This window comes from Balaenoptera physalus (assembly GCF_965194825.1).
Source record: "Balaenoptera physalus genome assembly, chromosome: 11".
NCBI classification, from domain to species: Eukaryota; Metazoa; Chordata; class Mammalia; order Artiodactyla; family Balaenopteridae; genus Balaenoptera; species Balaenoptera physalus.
The window spans coordinates 65,097,991-65,110,260 of NC_138896.1; the positions used below are offsets into that span (position 1 = coordinate 65,097,991).

Sequence of the window (12,270 nt, forward strand, 5' to 3'; positions counted from 1 at the left end):
AACAGTGGTGGGGTTTTGTTTGTTGCAGAGACTAGGGGGGCCTTCCCCGGCATTCAATGGGCAGGCGACAGGGATGCCAGGCAGGTACCCTGCATGGTCCTGCACAACGATGAATTGTGTAGCATTTGGGACTTTCAAATGAGTTGCTGGGCGTTTGCATAGATGAAAACCTTTTGTAATGACCAGAGGCTAGACTCTTACTCCATTTGACATATAAACACAAGGTACTTATTGTACAGGTTTGACAGTACGAGTTTTCCAGGAATGCAACTGCCAAGTAAAGGGATAGAAGACTGGGCTTCGTTGTGCTCTAAGAGTTGTTCTCACTAAGAGCTGTTCAATGTTTTGGAAAATCACGTTACCTACGGCAATGCTGCCGTGGACCTGGGTCGGTGATGCAACCAGCATATATATCAATCTATATTTAAAGCTCTCACATTCCCAGAATTTATATTTATAGGTACAACCTTTAGACTATGTCTTCTTATCTTTTGGTGTGATTGTGCTGGAATGTACACATAGTATTCCAGCACACATAGTATTTTATTATACGTGTCTTTATTTTTGTTTTACGTTATAACTAGAACATCATTAACAAAACTGTGTGTCCTAAATTTCATTTTATAGTAGTAAGGGAGGCATTAGAAAATATTTGTTGTAAAAAGGAGCTGTTGGGTATGATAGGGTGATGGGTATATTGGGATTTAGCTAGTTCTTGAGGAGTCTTCATAAAACTCACATACAACACAGATGCCTCCAACCCGGTCACACTGTGAATTGTGACAGGGGTGGTGATTAGGGAGTGAGTTTGGAGAAAGCCCTGCATCACAGGCTGAGCTCTCCACTGTGTACCTATCAGCCTTGAAGGCCTGGCTGGTGACGGATGCACAGACCCCCTAGGGGTCTCTAGGGGTCCACTTTAATAGGCAGATGCAAATGCCACGGTTTTGCCCGTTCAGGGTCTGGGTGCCCCTGAGGAACAAGGACTCCTCTGGATGTCGTCCCCGGAGGGAGGTTTAATTGTCTCTTTGCAACCCTGCCAGTCCCATAGATTTACTCAGGAAACCCAACCCCTGAGCTAAAGTCAACTCCAGCTGGGCCAAACCCAGCCCAGCCCAGGTCCGAAGGTTCCCAAGTTCCCAAGGAGGGGGCATGGGGAGATGAGGTGGAGGGACATCCCCGCTTGGGGAAGAGCCTCGGGCCTCTGAATGCTGAAGTGGGCTGACAGCGGGGAGGGGTGCCTTCCGGGGCTGCGGTAGCCAGGTGGCACCTGCAGCTGAAGGTTGAGAAAGCCTGGATCTCCGCGGCCTGGCCAGAGCGCACAGCCTCCCTGCCTTGGGGACCCCATCCGCTACCACTCGTCCTATCCTGAGTCTTCTGTGGCCTCACCCTGGCTCCCAGTCTCTCCTCCATTCCTGTGCCAGCATCTCTGGAGGCCATGTAGCTGCTCTTCAGGCCAGTCAGATCCTGCTAGTGATTTAAGACCCTGTTCATAATATCATCGGCAAACATTTATGTAGCCTTTATATGTGGGAGACACTGTTCTACCCTCTTTACATAAATAACTTATTTAACCCCCTCCCATTTTACAGATGAACAACTGAGGCACAGAGCAATTAGGTAGCTAGCCCCAGGTCACGTCGCTGGCGAGGGGGACAGCCTGTTCACACGCTCCGTCTCCAGCAAACCTCTTGCACTCTGCCTGGTCTGAAGGGCTCAGTGCCATTCCCAGGAATCTTGCTTGGCAGGACTGTGTATAGCCCTGACAATGCTGGGCACACCCTGTCTTGCAGGCCAGCTATTGTGTCTGGGTCCTTGCCAGGCTTCAGGCTCTCTGGATCTCCAGCAGCGGTCCAGATCAGGAGTGGATTCAGAGCTGGGTCTCTGGCCCTGAGTTCAGCTTCACCAGAAGCGGCACAGAGGGGAGGGAGGCTGGGCTCTGCCCTCAGGGCGGCCACATTTGGCCTCAAGGAATCTCAGCACCACCAGGGCTGGGCTGTGAGCTGTGCTGGGGTGCAGGCCAGCAGGCAACGAGGGAGCCAGGGAAGAGGGGCCGGTAGGGGGCACGTGGTCAGGGAGGCGTCCTGCTGGAGACAGCAGGGTCGGGAAGCTGAGAGGGGGTGACAGGCAAGAAAATGCTGGGCGCCTGGAGGGCCCGTGGTTGTGAGCTGGGCCCGGGAGTATTCCCTGTGCGTCTGCCCCAGGGAGGCCACTCAGGTCCCACCGCACACGTCATCAGGCCCACAGAGACCCAGGGCCCAGGCTGGCTGAGCATGCCCACTGGGGGCTGCCACCTCAACAGGAAAGAAAGCCCAGCCTGGGGTGGGGGATGGCGAGGCGGCGGCGGGGCTCTGCTTGTCCTTTTATAGACGTGTGTGCACAGAGAGACACACACACTGACAAGCATCCCAGGCACACAGACTCACAAACACACACGCAGATATACATACATGTACACTTACTTGGACATGGAAAAACCAGACACAAGCAAACACAGGCACAGAGAGACACACACAACTCACAGACACACATGTACAGACATGACTGAGCGTGCCACAGACACTCACACACACGCACACACACACACACAGAGCACACCAGGCAGACACATCCAGGCAGGTCCAGGCTTACACAGACACATGCCTCCAACACACAAAGACACTCAGAGTCAGTCACGGAGCTACACAGCCCAGGGGCACAGCCGTAGCCCTAGACAGACAGGGGCCAGGAGCACACAGCTGGATGTGCGTGAACATGCGCAGAGCCTCTCACAAGGTCATGGGCAGACTCACCGCCCACAGACCCATACATGCCCTCCTCTGGATCTCGGGCCAGCTGCCTGGTGACAGGGTGTTGGCACCTGCCATGCACCCTGTGCCAGCAATGACCTCATTGGGACCACGAGGGTGGCCTGCCCTTGGGGCCTAGGAGGTGCTATAGTGGGGCCTATAGTCTGGGGTCTGGGCCTCTCTGGGCTGCGCATGAGCCCGGATCCCACTGTGGAGCCTTTCCGAGGCCTGTCTGCAGCCTGCTCCTGCCTCCCTGCCCTGGCGGGGTGTTGAGGCATAGGCAGCAGGCAGGTCCGGCCACCCCTCTACCCAGGCCGCAGTCTCAGGGCCCTGGGAGACAAGGGGCCGTCCCTCCTAGCGAGCTGGGAGAGGCAGAGGCCATCCGTGATGCTATACACACACTCACTGCCTCTACAGGAGGCAGAGAGCCTGGGCGGCAGGGCCCAGGAAGAGGGGCCCAGGACGGGGTGCATAACTGCCAGCCTCAGTGAGATGGGGGCACTGGGGAGCCAGGAAGAAAGGTGCTCCCCGCTCCTGAGCCAGGCTGCTATGTAACCGTAAGCTCGGCCTCGGGGGAGGTGACCTCTGGGAGGGAGGCCCAGAGCTGCTCCGGGCTCCCCACTGCTCCGGCCCTCCCCCTCCCTCACAGGGAGCCTTGAACTCCATAGCCACTCCCCACCTGCCACGGGCAGTCAGCCTCGGCGCCTCCCAACTTCCCAGCCTCTCTGCTTCTCCCAATCCTGCCCACCCTTCTGAGTCTGGCTCAGGCTGCAACTTTTGAAGGAAGCCATCTACTTCCTTCCGTTCTCACCCCGGGCTGCTGAGCCAAATGCGGGGAGCACAGGATTGGGGAGTGAAGACCAGAGGGTGCTGCCATTTGATCTGATGGCCCTGCAGCTGGGCAGCCTCGACCTGAGGGTGGATCTGGGCTCACGGTGTGAGGGAGGGGGGCTCCTTGCCAGTGGGGGCCTCACCTGTTGTTTCATTCTCCAGCTGGGCCTCCTCCAGGCACTGGTTGTGCTGTACCTCGATCATCTGCATAAAGTCACACTCCTCCTGCTGCAGCCCGACTTCCCAGCCGCCCTGGGGAACAGAGACAGGGAGGGGGAGCCGTCACCCTCACTCACAGCCTGCGTGTCATCCACGGACTCCAGGAGCACGGCGCCAAGCAAGGCCCAGTCACCGGACGGATCCAAGTTCCAGACTAAACCCCAATCCCAACCCCAGGCTGAATTCGACCTTAAACTGAAGCCTGACCCTGACCTAGATCTGACCCCAAACTCTTGTCCATTGTCCCCAAAGTGGGGTCTACCTTGAGGGCCCTGTCATGGCTTCCTGGTGGCCCTAGCAGTACCATGGCTGTAACAACACTGTCTCTTTGTGGGTGGTACGGCTATAGACAGAGGTTAGAGGGCCTCTCCTTAGAGCCCAGAGCTGGCCCACTGGACTTTCCAGTTTGGGTTGGGAGCCCTCAGTCCCTGCTTCAGTCTCCATGGATGAGTGGGGCCCAGCAGGTGCCACCTCGTCATGAGTTGGACCCTGGCTTCCTGTTCTTGGAGCCAGGCCTGGGAGGAATCCAGGAGTCTGGCTGCATCTTCCAGCCTCTGTCCCCACTCTAGGAGCCTGTGCTCAGTCCCCCTGGGTCACCAGGCTGGGAAGGGAATTCTGGGCCTCCTTGGCCAGACCCCACCCCGCCACCTCTGCCTCCTTAGCTTCTGAATAATTCAAGCTCTATCAGATCTAATGAGGGTGAGGGAGGTCTCAGGAAGTACAAGAGGCCCCTTTAGGATGGCTGGAGGTAGGGAAAAGGGATGGGAAAGCCCAAGCTTCTCCCCTCCCCTCCCCTGTGCCCCGGCCAGGGATTAGGGGTGAGATCTGACCTGTGTGCCAGGGAGACATTGGCATTGGGTCTGACACGTGAGTAGGGGTGATAGCTGCCCAGGAACAGCCAGAAAAAACAGGTCTTGGGAGCCACTGAGTGGGGAAGGTGAGTAAAGGCCTCCGTGAAGGAACCACTGGGCTGGTGGCAGCTTCTGCCTGTCTCTTTGGCTTTAGGGAAGTGGCTGCCACCTTACATCAGCTTCCTCATCTCTGCCCAGGGAGAAGAATGTCACAGTCCCAACAGGGCTGTGGGCAGAGGCCAGCAAGATTGCTCCAGAATCAGAGTTTATCAGCATCTCTTCCACTTGTCCCCCCTCACCCTGGGACATGGTCTTCGACTCCCTGGACCTCAGTTTCCTGGTGGGCCAAATGGGCCTCAACCACCTCCCTTGCAGACCCAAAGGCTTCTTGCAGTAGGGCTGTGGGCAGAGCATAGGTATGATGGGGTTCCCCTTATTTTCTTCTTTTAAGGGGGTCCCCGTCTGGCATTGTTCTAAACAAGTCAATCTCATTGTAAGCATGTGACCCCAAAGAGGGACCACACTCTTAAATCTCATTATCTTTTCTTTTAAACAGTTATATGAACAAGTGTATCCTGCTCCATAATAGATCTGTGTTACTTTCCATATGCCAAGTTTTAAATGACATTCCAGCTAGTATCTTTACCCTAATTGGCTGGTAGAGTTAACGGTCCAAGATGGAACCCACGTTCGCTGTGTGGCTTCCAGGCTCGTGGCACACAGGCGAGTGAGGTCTGGGTGCTGGGGTCACATGCTTCCCCTCCTGCCCAAAAGGGATGGAAATACTCATGGTGCTTTGTCTTAAGGGATCTGTGTCTGGCTCATCCTGCTGGGGCATGGGAAGAGGGAGGGGTGGCCAGAGGGATCCCAGAGGTGGCCTCTGGAAGAGGAACCCAGGGATTGGCCACCCCAGTTTGTGTCCCACCATTGGTCTCTCTTGCTTGCTTGGAGCACGTTTCTCCCCAAGGTAACTTCCCAGCTTGTTGTCCTCCAGCAACAGGGTTTGTTCTGCCTTCTGGTTCTTCCCTAGCCTTGCCTGCTTCTCCTGCCCGTTTTCAGCTGCCATCACCCCACAACATGAAAGCAGAATGGGTAGTATTAGACATCTGTGTTGCTGCCTTCTACCATCCTTTACCTTCCTCGGACGCCATGTCCTCATCTCTACCTGGGAAACCACGTCCTTCCCCACTCTTAGTCCATGGGGTTCTGATGAACCCTCTTCCAGGGGATCAATATATGACCAGACTTAAGCCAGTCAAAGTGTTCCTGGCCATAGTCCCTGGCACGTGGCCTAATTCAGGCTCCTCAGAGCCAGGAAGCTCATTCCTGGGACCTTGGATTAAGCAATTAGGCAAGTGGATTTGTTCTTTCCCACTGGACTGGAAACCTCAAAGGACACAGGGGCTAGAACTACTGCCACCACCTTGTTGCCAAGTATAACACAATGATGAAGCCACACAGCTAAAGGAAGGATAAAGAAGTAGAGAAAAACTGGATCCTCTTGATATTGTCTGAGCCCCTGAATGCAGCCATGCCTGAAATCAGCCCTGCTTCCAGGAACATGACTCAATAACTTTCTGTATGGCTTAAGCCAGTTGAGTTTTCTGTCCTTGTAACCAAGAGTCCAGACTTGTGCTCTGAAGACAGGACAATGGATGCCCTCATTTGCTGAGCTCTCTTAAGCCTGGGCTATGGCCATGCTGTTTGCCGGGACACATTTATTTTCCAGTGACTGAGGGCATCGTAGGGCTCCTGGTGGCTTCTGCCTGCTACTTTCTGAGGGTGAAGGGGTGTGGGGTCAACTTCTCTAGGCAACTCTGCTCCCCCAGCAGCACAGCCACAGTGTCTCTCCTGAGAGGCAGTGTGTAGAGGAAGGGCAGGAGCCCTTGGGATAACCTGGGAGCCTGGGGGTATCTCTGAATAAAGTGAGGGTGGTCTAGAGCACAGGTCCCCAACCCCTGGGCCGCAGGGTTAAGAACCGGGCCACACAGCAGGAGGTGAGCGGCGGGCAAGCGAGTGAAGCTTCATCTGCCGCTCCCTGTTGCTCACATTACCGCCTAAACCATCCCCCCCATCACTCGCATTACTGCCTGAATCATCTCCCCCCCACCACCTCACCCTGTCTGTGGAAAAATTGTCTTCCACGAAACCGGTCCCTGGTGCCAAAAATGTTGGGGACCACTGGTCTAGAGGATGAGTTCTGCTTTCACCACAATTGGGTGCTGGGCCCCATCTGGAGAAGGGTAAAGGACATAGAGACCCAAAGGGGGGCTGGAGGTCACTCAGCAATGCACATTTCCAGAGGGACCTAAGTCTCTGGCCACTGGTCTGGACTGCATCAATCCCACTCCATGGCCTTGTCTTGGGCCATCTGGCCAACCATTGCCCTTTGGAGGAGAGGGCCAGGACAGCTCTCTCTAGCCCTTATCACTGAGGAATTCAGGCAGACTATGGACTTCCTCTTCTACATACTTCCCTATTCTAAACATCCTCATTATCCCTCTGGACTCCAGACACACAAAATTAGAAAATTCCCAGTCAGATGTAGCCAAGTCTAATGGTCCCAGGGAAGGGTTCCAGGGGAGGATACAGCTGGTGTGTGGGGTTCACAGAGAATGAGCAGTAGTGGTGAGCCTTTGAGGTTGTGTAAGAGTTTGACAATTAGAGGTAGAGTAAGAACATTCCAGAAAGTAGGAGCAGTGTGTGCAGAAGCGTGGAGGCATGAAAATGCCTAATACATTCAAGGTTGCAAGAAGCCCAATGTGGCTGCAGCAAGGGGCGCTGGAGGCATCAGGAGACAAGTTGGGAGACGTAGGCAGGGGCCAGGCCTCATCAGTTCTGCCTGGACTAGTGTAGTAGCTTTCAGCCCCACCCCCTGCAACCTGAGGGATCTTTGTAAAATGTGTATCCCCAGCCTCGTTCTCCTGCATCAAATCTCTGATGGTCCTAGGAGTCAAAGCCCAGACATCAAAACTGGCATTCAAGACCCTTCCTAATCCCACCACTGCCTAGGTCTCCCAACTTGTCTCCTGCCACCTCATGTGGAGAGGAGGAAGCAGGCCTCAAAGTCAGTCTCACCTTGCAGGTGGTTTAAGATGAGAGTTTCAGGCCAGACTGGACCCCCAACACCTTCTCTGTGACAGCAGTTCCTGAGCCCAAAAGAAGGGACCAGGCAAGAGTGCAGAAGTCCATAGCATCCCTTCAATCCTGGTCCTGTGTCTCCTGCCATTTTGTTGGCTGGATGTGGGAGGTGACTGACTGGGGGTTTGTAGGAGAGTCCTGAGTATCTGGCTGGGGCCGTGGATTAGCCAAGTCTTGTTAATTCCACCTGCTCAGTAGGCCCTTTCCTCTCTATTCCCACTGTGAGGGGCTTGGGAGAGGCCCTGCTTCCTCTTCCTGACGTGGGGCTCCCTGAGATATAGGGCAAAGGCTGAGGTTCTGGGGGAAAGGGTGAAGATGCTGAGAGTTGTAGCTGTTAGATGCTAGGGGCTCAGAGAGACAGGGTGAGGCCAGCTCAGGTGCTGTGGACCATACCCAACCCCCTCAAGGGAAGCTTGAGACCACGGCTACCGGTCTTGAATCAGAACCTCCAGCTTCATCCCAGGGCCAGAGAACTACGGCTGGAGAAGCCACGGGAGACAGAAGCAGGGCGGTGGGTGCGCATGAGTCCCTCTGAGGAGCAGCTAGTCTGTGAGAGGGGTCTAAAATGCAGCAGGCCGGAATAGGTGAGATAAGAGAAAGAACTTCCTGCCTGCAAATTACCAAGCAGTGTGGGCCACCGTAGATGATTTGTGCTTCTGAGGTTTGTCAAAGGAGGGCTCTTTTTTTTTTCCTGCTAGGGATGGTTGGAGCAAGCTGGGGAATGGGGAGTAGAGAGAGGGGGCTTGGGAGGGTCACATTTACCATTCTCCCATTACCATCTCATATCCCATGATTTATTTAAGCTCCTCCCCGCCCCCCACTGAAATAAGGGGGCAACAAAGAGTCATGAGGGGAAACTGAGGACCCAGAAAGCAGTGTGATCAAAGGCACATAGGACTGCAACCCAGCTTCGCCCGCTGCCCCCTTCATTTTGGCTTTTGTGTTTGAATTGGTAAGGAGATGGAGATCTTGTAGCCAAGGAGGAGGTGAAAGGGAGAGGAGAGAAGGAGTAAGAGGAGAAAAGAATGGGGGCAGGCATAGGAAGGTAAGGTAAATCATGGGATCCAGCAGTCACAGAAAAGAGGAGAAACATGCTCCTGGCTTTGCAGAGGGCACTAAAAGAAGTTTAAATTATCATCTTAGTGGGAAGAGACACAAGGGAGTCTGTTGGGCTGATGGAAATGTATAATAGTTTGATCTGGGTGGTGGTTACATAGGTGCACACGTGCGAGACAATTCCCTGAGCCTGCAAATTCAGATTTGTACATTTCACTAATTAAAAACTGCCTCTAAAGTCCCAGGGCGGTATGTGACATGCCATAACCACTTTGGAAGAAGTAGCTCCTCTTATAAGACGGCAGAGCCTAGTTAAGTCCACAAGTTCTGGAATCATACTGTCTGCCACTTCTGGGCTGGGCGACCTTGGGCAAGTCACCTCACCTCATCTGTAAAATGAGGACAATGGCGGCACCACCTACATCCAGGGTTGTTTTGGGTCACATGTAAGGGACACGAGGGGACTGCCAAGGGTTAGCAGTTGTTGCCAAAGCCCCAGCCCAGCCCAGCCCCTCATGCCCGGCTGCCTTGCTGTCTATGCCCGGACCCAGCCTAGCACCAGCCTGAATGCCCTGCGGAACCCCAGGCAGTCTGAATGTCCTGCCCACTAACAAGTGGCAGCAGTGCCCTCCAGAGGAAAGGTCTCAAGCCTGGTTTTCCCCTACCCCCTACTGCCGTCTGATTTCTCTCCCCCTCCCTGTATTTTCACATCCTTTTGCCAATAGTCCAAAGCCTCCTGTCTCTGCAAGTCCTGGGGAAGGCTGAGCTCTTGGGGGGTAGGAGGGTGGAGTGAGAATGGGTATTGGTGGATGGGGGGGTAAGAAAAAGAGGGAGACATAGGGCTGGGATGCAGGCTTGGGTTTGGGGCAAGAAAGAACTTTCCTCAGCTTAGGGTGGTACCAGGGCAAGGGCTCTCATTAGGAGAATGCAAGCAAAGGCATTCAGCCTGGGGTTAAGCCTGGTCCCTCAAGAGGCCCTTCTTGCAAGGTTTACTGAGGGGCATGAAGCCTTACAGGCTTTCTTTGCAGAGGATCACCACGAGGATGGCCAGCAAAGCCGGGGCAGCAGGGACTCAGGTTTAAATCCTCTGTCCTTTGAAAGTCATCCTGGGCACCACTGGGGAAAGAACACTCAGTTTCAAACACGGTGTCTGTGGGTGATGTTGATTTCGGGTCACCCACAGAGAGCAGGGCACTGACACAGGGAGCCATGACTCCTCGATACGTCGGCTGGTGACCTCTTCTCCTCCTCTGATGACCCCCTGAGCAGGAAGAACTCGTTTTTAAGATGGTGGGAGGCACTTCCTGGGAGATATGGACCTTCACATCATGAACCACATGAGAGGAGGTGCATATAAGATTGGGTCCTGTCCAGTGAAGCCCAGCTTCCTGCCCACCCACCCTGCTCCAGGCCCCCTGCTCATCCCCTCACCCACCTGCCAGCTCGCTGTACAGTCCCATCATGGCACAGGCAGGAAAGGTCCTTGTAGTAGGTACAACCCTCCCACCCTAATAATATCACCACTCATCTTGTGATGCTGGATTAAATGCTGCTGGGGGATACCTGAATATCCACTATTAAGGAATCCCTGTTCATTTTGTTAGGTGTGATAATGGTATCATAGTTACATAGGAAAATATCCTTTGATTTTAGAGATGCATCTTAAAATAATTTGTTCTATGATGTCTATAGTGTATTTTAAAATGCTTCAGCCAAAAAAAGCAAATGATGCAAATATTAATGGTCAAAGGTTAATAATTTTCAAATCTAGAAATTGGGAGTGGACAAACACTGGAAATTCCTATACTGCCATTTTGCTGACATCACTCCAAGAAATGGGTATTTCCATGTTCATTATGCTATTCACTGCACTTAAAAAAAAATATGTTTGAAAATGTTCACAATAACAGTTAAAAAAAACCCCATAATGTGATGGAAAGATTAAATTGTATTTCTTTTTCTTCTGAAATACATCTAAGGTATGTGGGAGAGTTTGCGTGTATTGTACGTTTTCCTGAGTGCAATGAGAACAGCTTTGTGTTGGGAAAGTCAGAGAGGGGAGGGCCGAGTCTGGGAGGATGAGAAGAAGCAGGGAGAAAGGGACGGGGCTCTGTCCGGTCCCCTGGCCCCATTCCTGCATCCACGGCCAGGGGTGTCACAGTGAAGGGCCCCTGCGAGTGGCAGGCTCCACCCAGGCTGGGTTGCCATGAGGCTGCCCGCGTGCTGGGAGGCCCATCATCTGTTGCCTGCCTGGGCCTGGAGCCTCACCCCCCAAATTGTCTGGCCGCCCCTGAGGAAGCACTACTCCCTGTCCCCAGTACTCCCGCCTGCCCTGGAAGCTCCTGGGCAAGGGGGGCAAGAGAGGGCTGAAGAAGGGTCCCTAGGGCTCCCGAGCTGGGGATCAAGAGGAAAGAAAGACCTGTCACATAGTTCACACAGCACTTTCACCTCCTTCAAGTCTCACTGAAGTCCTGACTGGACAGCCAAGCCCATTTCACAGTCAGTCGTGGTGCTGGGGGTGGGTGGGTGGGTGGGAAGACTCTGCCCCAGCCAGGGTGGAGCCGGCCTCTCTTCCCATTTCTCCTGAATCTTGGGCCAAGGGTTCTCACCCTCCCTTTTGTGATGGGTAAACAGAGGCCCTTCCACAGAAAGGAAACATGCTCTCCGGGTCAACTGGTCATTGCCATGGAGTGAGGGGAGGACCCAGCTCAGACTCCTTATCATGGAAGCTCTAGAAACGTCAGGAAAGACGGAGACTCAGGGGAGCACGGGAGGGTGGAAACCTCCGAAGGGAGCTCGCTCTTCCACTGCAGTCCCTGGGGAGCCCTGGGCAGGCCTAACTGACGTTGTCCCTTGACTTAAGGAGGAGACCTGAGCCCTCTGTAGCAGTGTTTCCTAAAGCCCACAGGGTGGCTTGCTGGGGGCCAGGAGGGCTGGGTAGCCATGGACAGCTTCTGGAGCAGCTGGAAGCAGAGGGCTGGGGCAGCATGCCTACGGCAAGGTGAAGCCTTCAGGAGCAGATGGCCAGCAACCTGCTTCAGAGAAGAGTCAGAGGAACCAAGCGTCCCCCCAGCCCAGGGCCATCCCAGTCTCTGGGGGGAGCTGAGGGCTTCCTCCTCCTTCTGGGGTCAGGCTCATTGGTCCTGCCAACAGAGGCTGTTTTATGGTCTCAGGTGGAAGGTTGGACCATTTGGCTGAACTCTTCAGGGACTGCCCTTCCTCCTCCAGGGAGCCTTCCCTGACTGCTCCTCTCAGCGACCCTTGCCCCATTTCTGGGCAGCTGCACCCCACACCCACCTGGGCTGGTTCTCCTGGGTCACTGGCTCTGCTCTCCCCTACCAACTGGAGGATCTTCCCAGGGCAGGGCTTGGGTCTGTTCCTTC

At 54.3% G+C, this 12,270-nt stretch overlaps 2 protein-coding genes across 3 annotated transcripts in view; one reads left to right on the forward strand and one right to left on the reverse strand.

Moving 5' to 3' along the window:
* LOC309637776 (uncharacterized protein) overlaps positions 1 to 3,912 on the forward strand; it is a 14,607-nt gene extending 10,695 nt beyond the window's left edge. For both annotated transcript variants that reach the window (XR_014250790.1, XM_082412994.1), the window contains one exon: positions 3,783 to 3,912. The gene's annotated coding sequence lies outside the window, so the exon portion shown is untranslated. The remainder of the gene's footprint in view (positions 1 to 3,782) is intronic.
* VIPR1 (vasoactive intestinal peptide receptor 1) overlaps positions 1 to 12,270 on the reverse strand; it is a 32,331-nt gene that overhangs the window by 17,551 nt on the left and 2,510 nt on the right. The window contains exon 2 of the mRNA XM_082413012.1: positions 3,724 to 3,872. Within this exon, the coding sequence (XP_082269138.1) occupies positions 3,724 to 3,872 (149 nt within the window). The remainder of the gene's footprint in view (positions 1 to 3,723; positions 3,873 to 12,270) is intronic.